Genomic DNA, 23,329 nt, shown 5'->3' with positions numbered 1-23,329 from the left:
ATACAAGAGGATCAACTCTACATGCATTACCCTTAAGATGTTAAAGTTTTCATCCCACTGTGAAGCGGTTGTAGTGAAGAAGTGAGAAATAATTTTCCCAAATTATTTGAAGTGACTTTTAGATATATTAAGTTGTGCACACTCAGATGTGATCTTGCCAGGTCTAGGAGATACTGTAGTTTTCCTACTCTTAAGAACAGTGTCTTGGAATCTTTAATGACTACATAGACAAGACTTCAGTCACCTAACATACGGTATATCAATATTGGATGAGGTCTCTCTTGGTATAATATGTTTTTAAGACTAAATTGTTTCTAAAAATAAAATGCCACAAATGATTACTGCAATGTAATTATTACTGGAGTAGTAAATTAATTTCAACAGCTAGGTCTTTAGTGGGAATAATGCTTTCTTTCTACATTCTATTAAGTGAGGACTGCAAGAACAGTGAGCTTAAAAACTGAATCATTACATACCTTAAATACCTTATATATATACAGTATACTGTATATCTCTTAAGAGACTGAAATATGAAATGTGTCCATCACGAGAGGATTTCGGTCCATACTGTGTAAGACTCTTGAACTATACATCACCAAGTAAAACTGAAATGGGATATATTCAAAAACATCAGGACACAGGTGCAACAGCTGGGGCCCTAAGAGGTTCTCTTTAATATTTCCATAGCACTACACATCAGGCCCACAGCTCTATAATAGCCACAAGGATGAGTTGGGATTGACTCTGACAAGTGTCCAACACTTGTGGTCTTGTGTCCTTCATATACTGTACGCGTTCCAGCTTAAGTCTGCAAGGGCTCAGGGTGTCCCATTTCTAAATTAGTGATTCACAAGATTTACAGTTTAAAAACTCATGATATTTTATGTAAAAATAAACGTTTATTGGGGTACTTTAGATTCATACTGTAATCTTGGTACGACATTTTGACATCAAACTTTTATTTTCGACTCTTCATTTCGACTGATGAATATTTGTTTACCTGCAGAGTATTTTGTACGCGGAATATTAAATAGTACAATAGTATGTAATAGTACAAAGCTTTGAAGTAGTGCCAAGTTTACCTTATTTAGTTTAGTTTGAATGAACGTGAATGACCGTTCCTCGAACTGTCATTTTTGTACTGGGGCAGACAATATCAAATATATTTAGCATACAAAGCTTTGAATAAACAGTGGTATTGTCAAGTTTTCCTTAGTTTACTTCGCCCGTATTTAGTCAAATCTGCTCAACACGACGTGTCACTACTCGCAGGGATACACGAGAGGACATTCAATTTCATCAAACTGCGAGTGGAGAATGAAAAATTAATCATTAAAAATATATATTTTCCAACATGCGTTTAGCCACTGGAAAAGAAGCACCAACAGGAAGCATTTTGACCCTGAGCCGTGTAAGCAGTGAGTGACCCCAAGGGAGGGTGTCCCATTACTCATCTTATAACTATGCACCCTCGAAGACTCGCGCACTTGAAGACCACACCTGCTCTACGTCACAGAACTGCGAAACTGGGGGAAGGGCTTGAGGCACAGTGCAAGAACTGGGACACAGCCGCCGCTATCCGTTAAGTGCTGCGTTATCACCAACGCGTCTTCCTTCTGCACCACCCACGCGATAGAATCGGTCAGGAGGCTCCAGCCTGTCACGATCTTCTTGAACTTGAACTTGAACTTTATTGCCATATGTAACCGGTACTGGTACAATGGAATTCTTACTCACAGAAAGTCTCTCAATTGTAAAACAAGTGTAAAAAACAAGTGTAAAAAACAAGTGTAAAAAACAAAAAAGTGCAAACAGTGCATCAAGACAATGTACAAACAAACAATCTTCCCCTCTCTAGAGGGTGCTCCTACCCTTTTGTATTCCCGTTAGTTTTAGTTCCTACACCTGTGTCTTGTTGCTGTTTTTGTTATTTAAGTCTGGCATCTCCGTTCTTCTGGGCTAAGGATTGGAAGACGGAGGCCCGGAGGCCCGGAGGCCTAGCACCAAGTTGCCCCACGTCCGCAGCTTAAGGGCATACTGTAAGCTTCAGAACTGTATTCCAGTGATCGTCTGGATGGATGTCCCGGCACCTGGACCTTGGACTGCACCCTGATTCCCCTTTCTGGACTAGTTTGCTACATCCCCCTAGCACCGGATTACTGTCGTCACCGCCCCCCCTGTCTGTCATCCCGTCCTGATCCTCGCCATGTCTTCCCTTTTGCAAAGGAACAAGTAATCGGGTGTCTTCCCTTTTGTCCTTCTCCAGTCACTTCTGGATTATATTGTCCGCATAGGGTCTTTACTACGCATTTCACGGGAGTCAGGACCGGCTCTAATGATAATGGAGTGGTGGCACTGTAGTTAAGGCTCTGTGTCTATGGGTGGAAGGTTACTGGTTCAAATCCCATGGCTGGCAGAGAAATCCTACTCTGTTGGGCCCTTGAGCAAGGCCCTTAACCCCAACTGTTCCAGGGGCGCTGTACAATGGCTGACCCTGTGCTCTGACCCCAAGCTTCTCTCCCTGTCTGTGTGTCTGATGGAGAGCAAGCTGGGGTATGTGAAAAAGATGAATTCCCAATGCAAGAAATTGTATATTGCTAATAAAGTGATGTTATCTTATCTTATACAGCCAGCAGGTACCACTCGGCTAATTCGTTATCATTGCATGTGCACACAGTACCACCCTTCCCCATTACGCGGTCTGGTCCTAAACAGATCGGGTGGCTTACCCGTGACAACTTAAGCAACCTTGATCTTTCCTGTATAGTTTATCCAGCTGACCTTAAGCATAACTACTGTACATTTCTTGAAATACTGACCCTTCTATTAAAGACACCTTTGCTTTGAAAGGACTGTTATTTTTGAAAGCAAGAGATTTTACAACTGGAGCATATGTTCTATTTCTTCTAAAAGCGTACTGGGCATGACTGTGCAATGCCCACTTGGTCAGTTAAAGTTTTTTTTTAAACTTTTTCGCTCTCTAATTTAACCCACTAAAACCAAAAGTTAAGAGGTATACCAATACAACACTTATGTTTCCAATAGCATACAGTATTGTGCGACCTTTTCTACACACCTTTTCTATCAAGGTCTTGAGACCTCTCTTGAGAGCTGTGCCCTGGGAGCTGGGAGTACCATACCATTCTGTATTTTTAGCACGCTATTCTCTTCGGGACCTAACCCGGAGTGTAGTTTAAACTACAAAAATATAATGTTCATATTTCTAACATTTAAATAAAATTTAAACAAATGTTAGACCATTTTATATACGGTATGTAATGAGGTCCATTAAAACGCAATGAATTATTCTATAGCTTTCAATTCTCATGTGTTGCGTTGTGGTTTTTTTTTCCTTATTTTAAAATGCTCAAGATCGCATCATGTGCCTCCAGTTATTTTAGAAACGTTTTTGAAATCATATTGACTTCTGTGGCTGGGCTACTAGTGTAATAACTAGATTCTGTAATCTTAATTAGATAGCATCAGGAGCTTTGGAATGTTGCACCCATTATTTAACAGCCTTACGGAGCAACTTAGCGCAGAGGGCAAACAACGGATCCTGTCAGTTCAACTTCACACTCGCCGCGGTCTAAACAGCTTGTAAGAGTACCGGGAGCTGTCCACTCAATTTGTGGTGCTGAAGTGCCTCCAGAAAACAATGGCTGATGCGCATTTTACAGTGGGGCAGAAATTGTCTGCCGCCCACGCAATCTTTGCACACTTTCAGGGACGGGTGTTAGTGGACTGCAGTGCTGTAGTTTGATCGTAGGTTTTGACATCTACTCAGATATCATTAAAACCGTGAAAACGACCAGGCAGTATGTGTATTTTCCCAAATGTGGAAATAAAAAAAGCAAAGTAGAAAACCCCCTATCTTTGAAAAACTATAGTAAAATGTTGTTTGTGTTTTACATACAGTATGATTTCTATATATTTCGTTGCATGGTTGGTAGCTCTACAGTAGCAAGAAGTTGATACAGTATCTGCATTACTAGGTTATTCGGTTGACTCAGACTATTTTCTGACTATTCCGAAGACAATCTGCTTTTAACACTTCTTGTATAGATCATTGCCTTGAATTTCTTCATATGTATTCTTAATATATTTCATAATACTTCTTAAATTCTTAATATACTGTATGTTAGCAGTTATTGTATTTATTTTCTGTTCTGGTTTCAGATCAACCTTATCGTCTCAAAATTATAAAGAAACCCATTCATGTATTTTACTCTCGATATACAGTAAGTATTACATACAAGCAGTTATCATTTTTTCTTAAAGGGTTCAACGTTCGTGTTAAGGGAGAGTGATCTCACTGGAGTATTGCTTTTTGAACTTTTGATGTACAGTAATCAGTTTCAAAAATAATGCTTACGTAAAAATTGAGGCTCCCAATCAGATTACCTTCCAGTAAACAGCAGTACGTGCTAATGACTAAAGCAGCGTCGGGTGGCAATTAAGAATTTATTTTACATCTATTGTAACTACAAAAGTGAATTAAATGTTCAAATGAATGTAAAGATCAAAACGTAAAAGTTTTGATTTCTTGCTGTGTACTGTATAAGTAATACAGTATATTATAGATTTATAAGAGCTTACAAGTTACTATCACCTCATTCCAAGACCAAACCATCATGTGATCTCTCCTTGGAGTAAGAGCTGTCCACAGCCGAGGTAGATTTTTATTTATTTCTGCTTGTATACATTTGGGGGAGAAAAGACTTTTAAGAGAAGTCTCAGTAATGACGAGCAGGCGATGCTCGTGCGTCCCTACAAAACAATTCGCTTTTAACATAAACCAAATGGGTTTTATTTAAATCTCAAAGTGCTAGAAATGATATTTTAATGTCTTCTTTCATCCTTGTTGTAGCTTCATTGGAATGTTTAGAACAGCAAAATTAAAATGGGAGTCAATGTGAAGTCCCCACAAAGAAACGATTGGACGCGTGTGTAAGTGTAAATGTGAAACTACTGTATCACATCTGATCTTAGTGCACCTGTGAAAACAATATTATGTCACTAATCCATGTCAGAGTACAGTTTTCAACTCACTTCTACATCACTTACTGTACTGTACGTACTGTATGGATCTAAGGGGCAAGCATTCCGTAAGATGCAAAATAACATTACTTTATTATTTTACTATTGATACTTTTAATCTTTACAAATACAGGATTAGGCTACCCTCTGATGGCGGTCTTGGAAACTACCTCTATTAAATTTGTTTTTATCCATCTAACGTTCAAAACGGACATCTGCTAAGCACCTAAAGCCTTCCATCAAATACTGTACATACCCCTGAAAATACAGTAAATGTACAAGTACAGTATAAGTCTGAAAGAAATTTCATTTATTTTTATAAAGCATATTTTCGCTGAGTACTGGAGATTATCGTTTAGTGGCCTTTTGTTCTATTAATTTATTAATACTTCAAAATGTATTCCGGATACTAGGCTACTTGCACTTCAATTTCGTTTTTTTACTTAAATCAATACCTAAAAATATTCCGGATTCGTAGTTGCGTTGAAGGCATTCAGAAGTTATTAGTATTTGCAACGACACCTTACTTGTTGAGAAAATCGTCTCGTTTCATTGGCGGTCCTTGTTTAGCCAGATCCAGCCCTTGGCAAAGGGCTACATCACAAATAGAGGTATTAACGACCTTGTAGGAGTGGGTGGGGAAATCGTTTGCGCCTTTTTTGACAGAATGACAGATAATGGACCAAATGTCCGTTTGTGTACTATATACTTTTGTAAGAATCACAAGTTCTGCAGATTTGTTGAATTCTTGGGGAATACTGATGTATTGGCAAAGCGAAAGGAACGCTAAGTAAGCAGAAAGGTCTGAGAACAGGAGAGAGAAAAAAAACTGCACACTCTGCTCCCCTGTTGTTATCGGGGCTCTGGGATAGATTTTTCTTTCCTGAAAAGGACTGAGCGTCTCATTTACCTCCCCTTGTGTTTTTATTCTCCCCAGAGAGGTAATTATGGTGTGCGAAGAGAGGTGACGTCCTTCACTTTGATTCCCGATATTAACAATAGCAATAACACAGCGACGGCTCGGAAGAGGGAATCCCAGAAGAAACTTAAAACGGAGATTGGAACCTCAGAGGATCTGGTAAGCGGGTACTCGTTTACAAATCCACTATTGCTTGTATTGATAAAGCAGTGAAGCGGCGCCAGTGAAGACTAAACTGAACAAAAGTCTGCGAGAAAAGACGGGCTGTCCCTCAGTGGGAAAACCAGATAGGAAGACTAGGTAGAGAGAGGAAGGGGGTGGGGGAATAGCACAACCTATATGGGGATTATTGCAGCACCACAGTCCGTTAATCTTCGATGCTCCGCTCCAGGAATTGAGAGAGTAACATGAATGAAAGACAATAAATGGAAATGAGTAGAAGAATTTCATCCTGTGCTGTAATGATAAAGGAATATTGAATAATGTAAGGTTTGCACAGCTTTTCAAGTGATTCAAACAGAAGATCAGTGAAGCAAAACGGCTACTTTGAACATTGCAGTGTTGGCACTTCGGTTCAAATGGAATTCAGCGCCGGTCGTTAAGGTTCTCCGCTAAAAATTAAGGTATTTCACTCTTTTTAAAGCATACGTCGTGTTCGTTATGGTTTTGTTCCCGAAGACGTTTGGGTTATTACACAAAATGTGTTAACAGTATCGTGAAGGTATGTTTTTTATAGCTGTAATGCTGCAAACAGTTGCAGCTGGGTAACGTTATTGAGGCTTCCTGACACAATAGGCAAAATCACGAATCGAATTAAACACGGCACCTTAACAAGGATATTAAAGAAAGCTGTTTTTCGCTTGGTGACGTGTTGTGTTGCCCAGCCAGGCGGTTTATTGGGGCACTTTTATTTTTTTCATATTTATATTTGCCGCAAGGTTTAATATCGGGCTTGATAAGAGATTGATGAGTTCTAATAAAGTACTCACGCTGTACTGTATAAGGTGATTTTGAAATTCGGAACTGCGGACCAGTGATGCGATTTATAAAAAAGCGCGACATTAAAATGGCAGAAAAATGGTTTTCTGTCAGAGTATAATAAATAATAATAATTAGTTTAATAATTTTAATATGCACAGTAATACAGACTTCACATTCTATTAATACAAGAGAATGCTGTATAAGGGTATTCGTGTTATTTCAGACTATTCATGTTCTTAGACGACCTCTAATGAACATGGTATGGAATTACAACATTTTTAAATGTTGGTTCATAAAGACCAACAAAAAGGCAAAATTTCCTTGAAATTATTATAATTCTAAACGATGTTTCATTGTACAAGAGTGATGTAAAGATATACAGTAATTCATACTGTACAGTATGTACGTAAGAAGATGCCCTGATTATGGGGAGCTTTGAATATTCAACACACTTTATCCTGAAGTGCAGGATACTTTCCCCTTAGCTAACAGTATTTAATCAATTATTAATTAAAAAACTGTGAAGTAATGTTTAACTTCACATTTAATTTAACTGTTTAATCTGCTGCTTTACATTTCTATCAGTTTTATGGCTTTCACCAGTTTCCGATGGAAGAACCTGCTGGTTTTGAATTTCCTTTGTTTCAGGTATGGACAATGGGATGCTCTGCTTTGTTACAATGAAACCCCCACTGGTTTTCTTTTTGATCATCAGCGTGATCTGCCGTCTTGGGTAAAGCATGGCTATCTTCTACCCTTCTTTTTCTGTTTTATTGCAATCACGAATGTGACAAGGGCATCAGGAACACTAGGCAGGGTACAACTTTATAATATTAATTTAACATTGCATTCTTCCATTGAAATTGATATCAACTTTTATCCCACTGAATCTATCAGCTTCATGATCATCATCACCAAAACCTACATTATTGGTCCCCTCACACACCTTGAAACTGACTCTTCATAAAATCACAAACCATGTCATCACATGAGTTACATACTGTATGTCATATACTATACAGTATGTATACCCGTCCAAACCTCAAAAATGTATACAGAACCCCCCCCAACATAATAATTTATGTAAATACCATTGGCAGGAGTTTTCATTTGAATTCCAAATTGTTCCTGTTTACAGTAAACTTGTATTACAGTAGTTCCATTGAAGCAATGCAAAACTGTTCAGTTACAGATTCAATTACATGTACATGTTCAAGTGACTATGTAAAAATCTAGATATTTCATATAGGTCCTATTGTTCCTGTTCTAGTTTGTCCCAGATGGCAGCAGGAACTGTTACGGAAGAAACAAATGACAATATCACCATCTTCACCAGGATCTTAGATGGACTGCTGGATGGATATGATAACAGGCTCCGTCCTGGACTGGGAGGTATGGTGTGCTGTATATACAGTACTGTATATGAATAATAGAATAATGACCCATGAGGTTTAAAACACCATAATGTATAAGCTTTTTCAAGTCCTACACTATGTATTATATCACCTACAGTACATCTACATCTAAGACAATTCCAGGAAAACGGTTTCACTCTTTGCATGGTAATGAGCTGTATGAGTATTTTTTTGTGCTGTAAATGCTTTTAATCGGTACTTACAGTAACTTGCAAATCTGAATTTGGCATGAAACATCTCATCTAGTACAGTATGTCCAAGCTTTAAAATCTTTAAAGATTGGTGTTTGAGGAGCATAATGTGAATGGACAAGCAATTTTCACTTTATTCACTCAGTTATTTCTGTCAATACAGCATATTGTAATCAGCTTTAATTCGGATTCTAAATTCAACAATGCATTGAATGTAACGGAAGTATTTTTATACTGGTGTACTGTATTTCAATAAATATACAGTATTACAAATATGAAATAAAAGAAATACAAGCAGTAACATTTTCAGTTCACTGAATTCCGTGCAAACATTTTTTTAGTGATAATGTTATTAGTAACAACCCTAGTGTTCATAGAGGGGTTATTATATTTCATAAGAAGGTACATGGCCATTTACTTAACATAACATTTACTAAAAAATAATTGTAGTCAGCATTTCATAAATTACAAAACCATATGGGACAATTACATATGTCCTATTACAAATGAATACATCTTGAGATTTAACGTTTCCAAGTGAACTATGTTTCCTGCATGTTTCTGTAAAGGAAAGCTGTTTTCTGATCAATATTAACTTTATCAAAGAGAATCTACTGTGTGCAAGGACTACTCATATTTATATTGTAACACTGTCTTCAAGGAACTACGTGCTAAAGATGTTATTATATTACATTAATGTATATAATTATATTATATATTTTATTTGTATACTGTATATCTGTACAACAGATACATTTTCTTTGTTTTCCTCATCTTATAATATAAACCCAAAATTTGCTTGAAATTGCAGGGTTGAAAAGGCTCTTCCTTTTAATTTAAATCTAAGCAGTGTCAATGACACCTTACACGCGCAGTAGTACAGTAGTGGACTTGTACTGTAGATGGTTAAACTTATTTCTGTAAGAGAGAGGAGTTTTTTTTGGTACTTGCATCAGTGAAATATGATTCCTACAGTATATTGCAGTCTCCAGCTGTTACCTTTTCCAGTTTTAGCACACACAAACACTGAATTCATTTTATATACAGTATGTGCAAGGTCGAAGCATAAAAATGTTTGCAATATTTTGTTTATTTGTACTCAGTGTTTAAACTGCAAAGTTTCATTTTACTTTGCTTGATTCCACTTTCTCTTCCAAGATTTCTAAAAATATGTTTATTAATATCTATGATTACATAGATTTAAATACAAATACAAAGGAACAACATCTTATCTAAAGCACCAAAGCAGGAAATCATTTCTATAAAAAGTTATAGAAATCAGGAAAATAAATATGCTTTTTAAAACTATTTAAAAATGTTTGTTAACAAAAACAACTGCTTGCGGTTCCCAAAATAATACAAAGTCAACCACATAAATGAACACAAGTGTTGATGACTTATACAGTACTTAACGCATGCTTTTCAAATGAATAAATACAGCTCTTATGTACAGTATTTGTGTATTTACTGTATATTTAATACTGTTATAATTTAAATAATGAGTTGTTTAAATGGAGTTTATAACACAAGTTTGGGAGGGATGTCAACAGCAATCTGTAATCATTCCTTACATCATTTCCCCAGATAAAAAATATAAACACTGTAATTGTGCCCCTTTCTCCCTCGCACAAGTCTTTTACATTCCTCCTTCTCCACCTCACCTCCACCTTGCTGATGCCCTTGGTCACTCTTCACTCTGCATGTGGTCACTAGTCTCTTTGTCCTATGGCCAGGAGAATCAGCAAAGCAGGATTTGCTAAAATTACTCTGATGAAAACACCCAATAAACCTTTCAATATGCTTAATGTTGCTATTCGTAGTCAAAAGTATGTTTGGCTTCAAGCATTAAAAACTATGAACTTTTAAAATGTCTTAGGTAGTATATATAACTAAATTATCCAGTTGGCTCCATATAAAGTGAGACACCCTACTTTATTTTTTTTTCTATGATGCCTATAAAACAGTGTGATCAGCACAGAAGACATGATAAAGTTATAAGTACATTCTGGTCTGAGAAGGAAAAATAATAGGGAAAATTATATTTAATAAAGCTGTCACCAGAGAAACCCATGGTATTTCTCTTATGACCTTCCTTTTAAATGATATAAGAGAAGAAAATGTGACCATATTTTAAGGATCACGTTACACCTACTGTAATTCTGTAGTGTATTAAGTCACACTTTCATGCATGTTCACCATTTGAATTCCCTTGTTTCACTAACAAGAAGTTCCTAAAAAGGGTACATGTGATCAAAACATGTATGGTCTCTAAACTGTTAATGTCATTTACAGTATAAAGTTAATTTTAACTTTTGATCTGGCAGAGAGCATGTGACAAAATAAAGCAAACAGTTCTATCCGGTTTTGCTTTTCTCCTGGTCTGTTCATTTACCCCATATAAATGTGCATCCATTACCCCATGTATTATGCCCAGTGATTACAAAAAACAAAATTGACATTTTATGGTATGCCAAAACAATGCTAAGCCTAATGCTAAGGCTATTTAGTTTTTGGATGTCTTCTTATGGAGGTGCCCTGGTGTAACTGTGCAGAACAATTCCCAAGCCATACATTTTGCATGGGACATACAGTAAAGTATTCTCAGAATGATGTTGTTTTTTATAACATTTTGCAGAAAGGTTAACGGAGATAAAGACAAATATCTATGTTACAAGCTTTGGCCCAGTATCGGATACTGAAATGGTAAGTCTTTCATTAAAATAAGTAACTGTTATGTTGCTCCTATGATATTTATTGAATTTGTGTAAAGTTAATTGCAGTTTCTTTACATTAAGATGCCTCCCTGTTTTATATAGGAATATACAATTGATGTTTTCTTCCGCCAAAGCTGGAAAGACGAACGCCTTATGTTTAATGGTCCTATGAAAAACCTACCTTTGAATAACCTTCTAGCCAGCAAAATATGGACTCCAGACACCTTCTTCCTTAATGGCAAGAAGTCAATTGCTCACAATATGACAACTCCCAACAAGCTACTCCGACTCGGGGATGATGGGACTCTTCTGTACACAATGAGGTAAAATGGTGAACTTTTAGACTGCTGTTCAATATCTGCCCATCTGTCTTTTCTTAAATCAAAAGTGACTATAACAGTAAGTCCCCAAGCCTGGTTCTCATTTGAGATTATAAACTTTTTATGATAGGGATGATGCTGAAACACTATCCTGAAGGTGTTCGCTCAGACCTGTATGGGGAAGGAGAAGATTGTTTGATTTGGCCCTACTACTGTAGTTTCACTTTATAGGAAACAGCATAACGTTTCCTAGAGAGGTGCTTTTCCTGACTGAAAAAATGCTAATTCATTTTTTTTTTCAATAAAATTGTCTGCATCCAATTTCTACTGCACTGTCTACACTGCCATTAATTTGCCATTTATCAGGGTACAGTATAACATTTCATTCCTGACCACTGAATTCTCAGTTTTACAAATACAATAAGATGCCATATACTACTGTATATCATTCCAGTTACTCTCTTAATATCAGAGAACAAAGCAGGAAAGAGGAATATGACATAGTGTAATTACTTGTGACATTATTTTTTAGACATTTTACTTGTACTATTCCAATATATCACTATTGCCACTGCTTCTACATCCCTTTGACAACAGAAAAATATCCTTCTATTTAGTGTTTGAAATGCATATTGATAAATTAAGGTATCAATATGGGCAGGCACAAATAGTGAAAAACATCGACAGGAGTGATTCATGTAAAATTGCTATGTTACCTTAAACATCCCTTTAAGCTTGAAATATTTATGATGCATTGTACTGGCTTGTGATTTATTATGTAGGGATATATTTTGTATTATTTTTGACAAATACAAATATCCAATGAATAAATGGATGAGACTAGGCAGAAATAATACAGTAGTAGCAGAATTAGTTATGACGCTGACTTCCAAAATGGACAATACAAAATAACAGGGAATAATATGTGAAAGATTAGAGAGAAGGATTTCGATACTCTAAATACAAAACAAACAAAAAAAGATTTTTGGTTGCATCAGATTTTATCTTACACTGAATATTCTTGTACGTTGATTTTTTTGGGGGGGTCTGGAACATTTTTGTACAACTCATTCAAAACCAGACCTGATAGCTTCTATAACAACATTCCGAATTTCTGAAGAAGTCTATAGGTTTCAATAGGGAGCTGAGACATTTCTCTAGCAAAATCTGTAGGCGTTTTATGTTAGGGAAGAGACATACAGTATTGTCAAATTCAAGAAAATCAATGTGTTATACATATACGTTTAACAAGATGGCAGTATAACAGCATGAGTTCCTTTTTTGTTTTTGTTCAGGTTCATGAAGTGGAAATAGGTAACTTGATATATGGCTGACTGTACTAAAACCAGTTTTTAAGATGGGTTCTTTAACAATTACTTGTTATTAGCTCTTCTAAATTTTAATGTTGTAGAAGGGGCTAAACTCATCAATAATGACAATATTTAGCCTAATGCTTAGCAGGGTAGTGGCAGTAATAATTAAAGTTATTTGCAACATCATACTCTAGTTGTTTTGCACCTCCTGTGTGTTGGTAGTTGTTTTTGATTATTGAAAATATTTAAAACATGTACAGTAATTCTAAATATATAAGCCTCTTGCAATAAGAATACAATACAGTATTCTTTTTATATACTATTACTATTTTATATACTATTTTTATATACAGTACATATACTATTTCAGAGGGATACAGTTCTGCAGGCTTTGCATGTCCTTGTATTGTTAAAATGCAATCTGCTTCAAACCTGTTCATATTTATGCCCTTCCTGTACTGTAAGTTATTAGTTTATTTCAGCAAATTGAGCAAATGTGAAAGAAAGGAAATCAGGATCTCCAATATCTGCTCTAATATTATAATGATGAATATGTGTATGTGAGTGTGACTATATAGATAATAACAATAAAGATAGTTACATAAATTATTTTAATGTCTAATACTGTTTTTAATTTTGGAACTTCGTTGTGCTAGAGATATGATTTGCTATTAACACTTTAAAAAAATCAATGTGTCATATTCACAAGTTACACAAGATGGCACCATTGCAACATGTATCTCTTCTATGTGTTCTGCATGGGTTTAGGAGGGTTCTTATGAAATTTAATTTTACATTATGAATAGTATGTGTGCTGAAATAAATGATTGAGTATATTATTAAAACAGTTTGCTGTTTTTCTTATTGTTACTGTTAAGCATGAATTGTTTTTAGACATCCATTTTAAATGTTGCTCAACATATGTGATTTAAAGATCACACAACATGGAAAACTCAATGGATTGATGAATGAATAACCATATATTTTATATCAGTTTGGTGTATCCATTTTTAACCAGCTTTTTAAGGTATAATGGAAGACTAAGGTGTTTTTCAAGGTTTTCATGAGGTATTACCACTTCATACCACATGGGGAGGCTCATGTAGCAAGAATAACTACAATCTACTGTACATGAGCACATTGATACAGAGTCTGGACTTTTTTCAAGTATTACAGTAGTTTCAAAGCCTTGATAGGGATGTAATTATTAATGTATTTCAGTTACATTGTTCTATACAGTTTAACACTTTTTAAAGACCAATTTATCTGTAATGATGTAAACCAACAAAATCCTAAATCCAGCTCCTCTGTGGATGTTTCATGTTTTAACCTTGTGCTCATGGGCTTTCTCCAAGTACTCCTGTTTTCCCCTCCTTAGTCTTTGTGTCCTGTCTCAGGGATGCATGAAATGATACCTATTATGTATGTTTGTCAATTAATGTATTATTATTATTATAGGTTGACAATATCAGCTGAGTGTCCTATGCAGCTGGAAGATTTCCCAATGGATGCACATGCCTGCCCTCTGAAGTTTGGGAGTTGTAAGTAACTACAGAAAATAACAAATGTTAATAGTAACTAAGAAATAGTTCAGTATTTGTTACACACCATTAAGAGTTCACAATGTAAACCTCTTAAGGAATTTTAAGGTTATTTTACATTAGTTTATGAAAACTAATGAAAGGTAATGACTAACCAGCATTTAGAATTAGACAAAAAACTAATCTCGGTTTAAATATTTTTTTATTCTTGACTGAACTGAAGAACTGAAGGCTTTAAAGAATGTGTTTTCATCAATACAAGAGTTGGTCATCTGATATATAATTTAGCTGACACAAATTGACTGTAAAGAATGGTTAATCGATAAATCACTGCTTAATTTCCTGGTCTCAGCTCCGGCATGGATTACTATTCCATCAAGATGAGTTGTAACTACCCACATAAGCAATTGAAGAAGATGTCCACCAGAATGCACATTCTCACGTAGAGAGGTGGCTCCCATTTATAAATGCAGAGACTTCTGTTTAAAAATTGGCTTCTTTTTCTCTTTGTCCTCTTAATTGTTGCTCTTGTTGATCTTATGAATGCAAGTGCTGTGGGTACTGCCATAGAAACAGCAACTAGCTGCTAAAGCAGTTGCAACAGTAATTTATTATTATTGTCATTGTTGCCCTAATTATTGCAGGTGTTTTTGCTGCAAGTCTTTCTTAAACCCAGTGCTGAATCTACATAGGCTAAGTATCACTGGTTATTGCACTAAAATACTGTAGATACCATTTTACAGTATTTTCAGCAGTCAGACATCATCAAATACAGTAGCTGAGGGTGGAAAGAAGAGATGCATCTTGGTCAGCCATGCAAATGCACATCAATAACAACCAACTACAGTATACATAATTTTCTCTCCTTCATAAAATCACAAAATATACTGCCTTTCTGAGTAAAGATTGGTAGTCAGATGAATAAGCAAAATAAAAGCAGAATAATCTGTAAATAAGCAAATGCTTTTAATATCAAATTGCATGACAGCTTTTATATACAGTCATCTATTCAAAATTAACCTTTAATGGCCAAAAAATGAAATAAAGGAGATGTACTAGTCCTGTTTGCTTCCTTTAATTTAATGACAATGTAAGGGATTTGTAGGGTAAAATATGAAAGACTGGATTATCTGCTTTCATGTCATGCTTGTAAGGTTTTATATTTAATAAACTGTACATTGCATTTGCTGTGGTTCTTAAACACTTACATCTTCATATTTTTAGCTTTCCTTTCTAATGCTGGAGGTTGCCAGTAGGACATCAACAGATACAGTATATTATCTGTTGATGGATGGTACAGTACATCAATACAAGTGCTCCGTGTTTTGACAGTAGAATAGAGGAAGAAAAAAACATGTTTTACAGTAGGTCTTCCTTGATTAGTGGAATTTCTGAAAAACCAGAGTTTTTGATATTGGACATATGTGTATTTTATTATTGCTTGAAGACGATTCTGCTGGAAAAGGATTTATGGAGGAATATACTGTACCAAGAGTTCCAAGTGAACTTTACTCTTGTTTATTGAGATCATCCTGGCTGACGCCTCTATTGAGCCAGCAGTATGCCACCAGTAATGACAGGACTTGACATCTAGAGGGTTATTAACCTATGACTTCATTGTTATTCTCATCCTCAGGTGAATTCTGGTGTATTCACCCCAAGCATCCCTGTCTCCAGGACCATCACTTCGTTAATTCATTGGTTACTATAGTAACGAGGCCAGGTCAATGGATTATAGTACCAGTGTGCAATTAAACAATTACTCACCTTGTTCACCATATTTAAGCTCTTTGATTTAAGCTCTGTGATGACAGTATTCCCTGCTCTGTCATAAAATTACACCCCTCGCCTTTATTTTCCCCTCCCTTCTGTGTTTCTTATTCCCTGGCTTTGAGTACCCTGGTTCATTTTTTGACCAATCTCTCGGATTTCCCCTTGTGGCTTCTTCTGTGCTTAACTGGCTCCAACCTTTGACTGCCTGACTGGGTACTTGGACTGTTTACTTTCAGTTTTGTCAGCCTGAACACTGATTGCTTCATTGCTTTAGGCATAACTGGATTCAGCCTCCTGTCTCATGGCCATTGCACTTGATCAATTGAGTGTAACAGCATTACAGTATGACAGCTACAGTACATATATGAATCCAGTGGGCTCTAAAGATTTCCACTGAGTGCTGGCCAGTCACGCTATGCTTGGAGTTCTCAGGAGGCTAGTGTATCTGAGCTGAGGGATGTAGTACAAAACCTGTGCACTAATATGAACAACATGCAGCAGGCATTCCCCTCGCTCCGTCAGGTAGCTCCAGCTCTGCCCTCTGCTGCAGCACTGCCTCTTGGACAGTCGCCTTCCCGAGAGGAGATAGGACAGACCTCTGTGTTTTCTAATCCATGCACAGGGGAAGAACTGATGCAAATAGGAAGGGCCAGTCTCACTCTGGCAGAAAATCTGTGGTGTCAAAAAACAGATCAGCCCTCTCCACCTCACAGTCAGCACCATGTACACCAAAATAACTTCAATGCTATGTGTTTCCTCTACTCTCAGTCTGCTGGTTCTGGGTTCCCATGGCTGGAGCACCAAAACCACAATTCAACTGGGTTTGCCACCTCACCGGCCCTATGGTTGCCTCATTATTCTTTTGTCAGGGACATCCTCTCCCAGTGGTCACCTTTTTCACTTTCTCCAGTCAAAACACAGGCCATGCAGAGACACATCGAGGAGAATCTCCAGAAGGGTTTCTGTTCATCCTCATCTCTGGTTAGTGCTGGATTCTTTTTCCTCTAGAAGAAAGATGAAACCCTTCATGCATGTATAGACTGCAGTGGACTGTACAACATCACTGTCAAAACAGATATTCCTTTCCATTTTCTTCTCCTTGCGAGAAAACAGAAAAAAATGATCTAATATTGACCTGGGAAGACCCTACATCCTGGTGCAAATTTGGGAGTGAGAAGAGTGGAAGACAGCATTCAACACGAGCTCCAGGAATAAGGAATGTTTTGTCACGGCATTTGAAATCTGTAATGATCCTGCAGTGTTTCAACTTAGTGAATAACATCTTTTGGGATTTCCTCAATCATGAATCTAGTAGTAGTCTACAATGATGACTTCAGCTTCACATTCTACATGTTAGGCAGTGTTTTTTGATCAGCAATGCCAACAACATTTTTTCGCTAAATTAGAAGTTTGACGTTCACAAAGTCACATTTCTGGGGTACCACATTTCTCTATCATTTTGCATCCCTAGGATGTCGTATCGGCTCCCATCACTTTCTTTTCCAAGAAGTTTCCTCATGAGGGCAGGTGGTCCCCCAAAGACCTGCAAGCATTTGACAAGATGGAGCCCTTCTTTACATTGGCTTCCTTGTTGCAGCATTTCGAACTGGATGTGGAAGTAGGGCTGTCCATCGAGGGTTCTTCACCCTTGAGCTTATTTTTCCAGGAGGCTCTTAGTACCTGTGCAGAGCTATGATGTGGGCAATAAGTTACTTCACAACCTACAAAAATCTAGCCTGTATGGAGAAGGCAAAAACACTAAGCCCTTGCAGGTGAGATGGGATTTATTATCTTCATGATTCAGTTAAACCATGTTGTAGAAGCTCGGGTTAAAGAACGATAAGGCTGATGCTTTCTGAAGGACAACTCCATGGTGGATCCTTAGCACATTTCAGAATGTTGGTGCTAATGGTTGAAGAGACAGTGAGGTCAGCAAAGGTTTCTGTTCCTGCTCCTTCAAATGTTCCATCCAATAAACTCTTCATTCCTACTACTGCCGGATACAAATCGTCAGCGGGTATTTTTGGTGGCCTAATATGAGTAGGGATGTTGATAAATTTGTTGCAGCTTGTTCTATCTCAAATCATTTTGTGCCAGCCACTTGCAACCTCTACTGTCTCCTCAGCATCCATGGTAATTAATTTCGGCAGCTTTCATCAACTGGTGTTCCTTGTCCCTGGGGCTGTTGCATCAACTTAAGCATGGCCAACCAATTTTCAAAAGACTCCCATTTTGTTCCTTTACACAAGCTCTGTCTGCCCTTCAGATGGCTTACATTTTTGTGAAAGAGGTTTTTCGCCTGTGTGGGTTCCCCTTCTACATCACCTCCAACCATGCCCTCCAGTTCGTCTGCAGGTTTTGGTGTGCCTTCTGTAGATGTCTGGGGATCAAGATCAACTTATCCATGGGATGCTCTCCAGAGACAAATGGGTAGATGGAACAGATGAATCAGGACCCAGAGACCTACCTGAGATGCCACATTTTCACTTCTAAGAGTCCTGAGTACAGCTGTTACTCTGGGTTTAACTTTCTTGTAACGTCCTCGTTAACTTCATTGAGATATCACTATTCCAGTGCATTTACAGATAGCAGCCTCAATTGCTATCCTTCAATCCAGAGACCGCAAGCATACACAAACATATCCACCACCAACAGGGCCAGTTGAAATCGGAGATGTGTACAGTAAAACAGTACATTGCAATTTTGTGAAAGCCTCCCAGTGATAAAAGAAATTTGCTGATCATCACAGGCACAATCCTTGTCCTCGTGAAGTTCTGTGCTTTAAACCCATGAATAATTGGTTCTGACCTACTGTACCTGATCACCTGCCTTATGAGGCACTTGGACTGAGTTTACTTTCAGTTTTGCCTGTCTGAACACTGTTTGCTTCTTTGCTTCACCCACAAATGGATTCAGTCTCCCATCTCATGGCTATTGCACCTTATCTGGAGAATGCAACAGGGTTATATGCCTATTCTAGATTCTAAATTCTAGATATACCCACTTCCCTTGGGATATGGCAATAGATATTTGACTGTAAACCAGTTATTGAGGCACTTACTAACCTGATTTTAGTAAAGAATATTTTAAAAAAGTTCAACTTAATTTGATTAAGTTGCTGTACTTTTAAGAATAGTAAATTTGTTCAGATACCTTTATGTAAAAAAGTCTAGCTTTTAAAAACATAGCAATAGCATTCATCCAGCTGTTTCATCAAAGAGGCTAGACTATCAGCTTCAGCAAAGTGGGTGGCTTGTTCCAAACTCCTTCAAACCTTTGCATAAAGAAATACCCCCCCTTTCTCAGTTTTACTGGAAATGCAGTTCTACATACAGTATATTCTATTTTGCTTTTTGTTTTGTTCCTGTTTCTGAGGAGGGATCGTCATTTCTTTGAAAGTTTGAAAGAGAGGGCCCTTGTAATCTGCTCTGCTCTTAAATGGGTCAGTTCTTTTAGCCTTAGTGTCAGACATTCTTCTAAATCAGGGAGTGCATCTGGTTGATCTTCTCAGGAGTGATTCTGGAGCAGCAGAATCGTACACAATACTTGAATAATGCTACTGTACCTTGATTTATAAACCCTTATAAATGCATTCTAGTACAAGTACAATTTTGGAGTTAAAAAATGACCGTTTCTTCAATATTTTCTTTTCTACTTAAACAAATAGCCTTTTTAAATTGGCATTTAAGGAGTAAACAAGATTAAGTGTTGTGGGTACTGATCTTTAAGGGTAATATAAGGCTATGTAAGAGGATTTTCTTCTTCTTGCACAAATAAACTTTGGCTAAATGCTGTGCATGGTAGAAGTCAGCCCTATTTCTACTATGTAAGAGTATATACAGTATGGGGTTAAAGCTTCATGTCCATTCATTTTAAGAATTAAGTAAGATCCTTAATTAAACCTTAATTAATCCTTTCAATTTTTAAAGTAAAGGTAGTTTTAAAATCAAATGAAGAAAACTAGTTTTAATTTTAAAGGTCCATTTTCATATGCTGCAGTAGTGGATTATCCTCAGAATAGTAACAAAATGTAACAGCTTTGTTGATTAGTATTGCTACAGAGAATCTTATTCTTCTGACTTAAACATAACCTTTTACAGTATGTTTCAACATTTTTTACTTATTTGCTGTTTGCTGCACTTGAATATAACTAATAGTATTTTATTTACATAGCATGCATATTTTAATTTGTTGGTTTATACACTATTGCATACAATTTATTTTTGGTTTTGTTCAGATTGTCTTGTTCTATAACATGGTAACTAATTGTTCAAAGCAAACCAGTTTCTACAAAAGCTGATCAGTACAAAATACTCTACAGGCTTTCAGTAAAGCATTGCCCCTTTGCAAGACTACAGTATGTACAGTATTCTTTCAAAAATTTGCTCTGTTGAAATCACTTGCACTGCAGTGGTAAGAAAGAAGCTTGCTTACACTATGCTATTTACTGTATGGGAAATGCTAGAAAGCCTGCAGTGCAGCACAGTCCTGGTTTAACAGTACTTCAATGCTGGTACAGCAGACTGTTTATCAAGACCACTTAATTGAGCCTGCATGAAAATGTGCAAACTATAGGTGTTGCTCATTCTTCTAACATTCCTCTAACTGCAGTGCTTTAGTGTAGTACATTCCTCACTGTATTACAATGTATGTCAGTATGGCTATTTTGATTCATTTGTCTTCCCTTTGCTTTTCAAATGTAATGGTATGATGCTATAAAAAGCATTATTATACAATAAAACATGAATCAATGTTTGTTTAACATCAGCAATCAGAAGTGAGTATTTCCACTGTAAAACTGTTAAACATGGATAAACTGTACCATCCTTGCAATGCAAAATCCCAGCCTTTACAGACCCACGCCTTTCCCTTTTGTCCATTTACTCTGTTACAACCTTGATTGTAGACAAGACCTTAAATGTGAACTTTCATTTGCTTCATTTTAGAGGCTAATAATAATAATTTTTCAGAGGCACCTAATAATTATATACTGGACAAGGTCTACAACCTAAACAGGGTAATGTAAAGAATTCCTCATCAGGAATGAGGTAAAGTTAATGTCATACCAGCTCACTCCTTAAATGTGCTTGCTTTCTTTAGCTTAATTATGTAGTTTTTAAATGGCTGGAGTACTGCCTTCAGTAATCAACGGGCTCTTCTTGGTTCTTTGTTTTCCTTGAAAGTAGAAAAGGTTCTACTTCATACTAGTCTGACTAAGATCATCCAAAAGTGGTTAAATATTAAACTTAATAGCAATCTATCTGCAATTACCTCAACATCTCTATCACTGTCTTATGTTGTACACCTCATCAGTTTCTAATCACGCATATTGTAAAATGTCCCTGTCACTTGTATTTCTACATACAGTATGACTACAAGGTAGCATGGCAACAGAGTGTAATGCAGAGGTCTGTAAATACATGTTTGAGCTACTGTTTTCATCCCTATCAAACAGGCTCCTGTTTTTTATAACCTTATGCTGTTATGGTAACATTCTGAAATGTGAAAGCAATGAAAAAATTATTAGAGCTTCAGAGTCTGTTTTGTATTATACTTTCAAAAAACATTGTCTCTGACTTAAGAGACTTTTTCATTTGGAAAGTACTGTAGAGTAGTTAAGCCACTGGAAGCTGGAAAGGGCAAAAGGCTACTGTACATACAAGGCTATTGTATAATGTGAAATCAGTGGACTGAATTGCTTGGAGCGTGTTTATTTTGCACATACTGTACAATAAACTGATGTACTGTATATTTTAACTTTTCACTAGAAAAGCTTGCATTTGACTAACCTTTAGACCAACATCTTCTATAGGCAGAGCCCTATGTATGAAACAACTTGAAATTTTGTTTTAACCTTCCACCATATATATTATTCAAACAAAATGTATTTTCTGTACATTTTTGTGCATTTATAGTAAGTCCTTCTCCTTCCACATGTTTAAATAATTAGAAACATTATAAGAATGGAAAAGTTCAAAGATTTTCAAAGAAAGGCAGAGGGACTTGTACAGAAAGAATACCCTGCAGAATGGGAAGATATACTGTATGTCAGTTAATAATTTGGGGCCTACAAAAGTAAAGATAAACACATGAAGGGCAACTGGTAGAAAAGGTTTTCGATGTTATGACATTTCATTGCTTTGGCAATGCAAAATGTTGTACTGTATATATTTTATATATAATCAATATGTAATAATTTTTTGTATGTGTTTTTTTATAATGTAGTTTTACTGTAGACATGGATTGTTGCAATGTTAAACCCAACATGGAATACTCCTCACAATTAAGCTTTCCATAATCTGAAACTGACACAAACACTAACACGTACTGTACATAAAGACCTATGGCTTAATGAAGAGTTCAAAGAAGAGCAGCTAGACTAATCCCTGTGCTAAGAGGGATGAACCTTAAGGACAAGTTAAAAAAAAACTGAAGTTACACAGATTATAATGACAGGCTAATGAAGATCTAATTGAAGATTTAAGAGGAGAGTGAAGAAATAGGTAGCAATTACAATTTTTTTCTTTGCGCTGAGAGACTGATGACAGATGAGGACTTGGAACTGAATAAAGTTACCCTAACAACAGAATTGAATAAATGGAGATTCTGTTCATAACAAAAGGCTAAGACACCACCACACTTCATTCCAGTATAGAAAATATATCAAGTTTATACAACTACAATTTATTAAAAACTGCAACTATTTAAAATATATACAGAATTACATTTGATTACAGTTGTGTTAATCTTGCTTCCATTGTATTTAATATGTACCTCCCTGCACCACTCTGCGATTATAGCATTTTCTTGAAGTGTGAAGAATCCAGGAAGCAATGGAAATTAAACTTACAGAGTAATTAAATGCAAAATTAACGGATCCTGCTTAAATTCTCTATGTAGTAAAACTGTATTGGTTTTTTACTGTGTACTTTAGAGATTTAATGATCACTGAAGGTTTTTTAGATGTATTTCTTATAAATCGTATAGCTTGGCTCAAATTCAAGGTACTGGACAGTTCTACTGTAGTGTTATTTTCTGATGTAAAATTATGTTTTATATTAATTGTTGTAATAACCAACCTGGCTAAAAAACAGAAAACTCTGCTGGACTGTCAGGTCAAAA

The 23,329-nt window shown here is 36.4% G+C and overlaps 2 protein-coding genes across 8 annotated transcripts in view; one reads left to right on the top strand and one right to left on the bottom strand.

The window, feature by feature from the left end:
* gabrb3 (gamma-aminobutyric acid type A receptor subunit beta3) overlaps positions 1-23,329 on the bottom strand; it is a 111,876-nt gene that overhangs the window by 83,988 nt on the left and 4,559 nt on the right. The gene's annotated exons all lie outside the window — the stretch shown is intronic.
* Positions 4,934-23,329, top strand: part of gabra5 (gamma-aminobutyric acid type A receptor subunit alpha5) — a 29,758-nt gene continuing 11,362 nt past the window's right edge. The window contains exons 1-7 of one of the 6 annotated variants that reach the window (XM_069178725.1): positions 4,934-4,950; positions 5,978-6,118; positions 7,589-7,673; positions 8,211-8,332; positions 11,182-11,249; positions 11,363-11,583; positions 14,352-14,434. In XM_069178725.1, coding sequence (XP_069034826.1) covers positions 7,591-7,673; positions 8,211-8,332; positions 11,182-11,249; positions 11,363-11,583; positions 14,352-14,434 — 577 coding nt within the window. In that variant the 5' untranslated portion in view covers positions 4,934-4,950; positions 5,978-6,118; positions 7,589-7,590. The other 5 variants (XM_015364326.2, XM_015364324.2, XM_015364325.2 and 2 more) reach the window with 5 other exon arrangements.

Source organism: Lepisosteus oculatus, chromosome 15, assembly GCF_040954835.1.
Source record: "Lepisosteus oculatus isolate fLepOcu1 chromosome 15, fLepOcu1.hap2, whole genome shotgun sequence".
Lineage (NCBI taxonomy): Eukaryota > Metazoa > Chordata > Actinopteri > Semionotiformes > Lepisosteidae > Lepisosteus > Lepisosteus oculatus.
The sequence above is the reverse complement of the archived record's forward strand: the minus strand, read 5'-3'. Positions and strand labels throughout refer to the sequence as shown.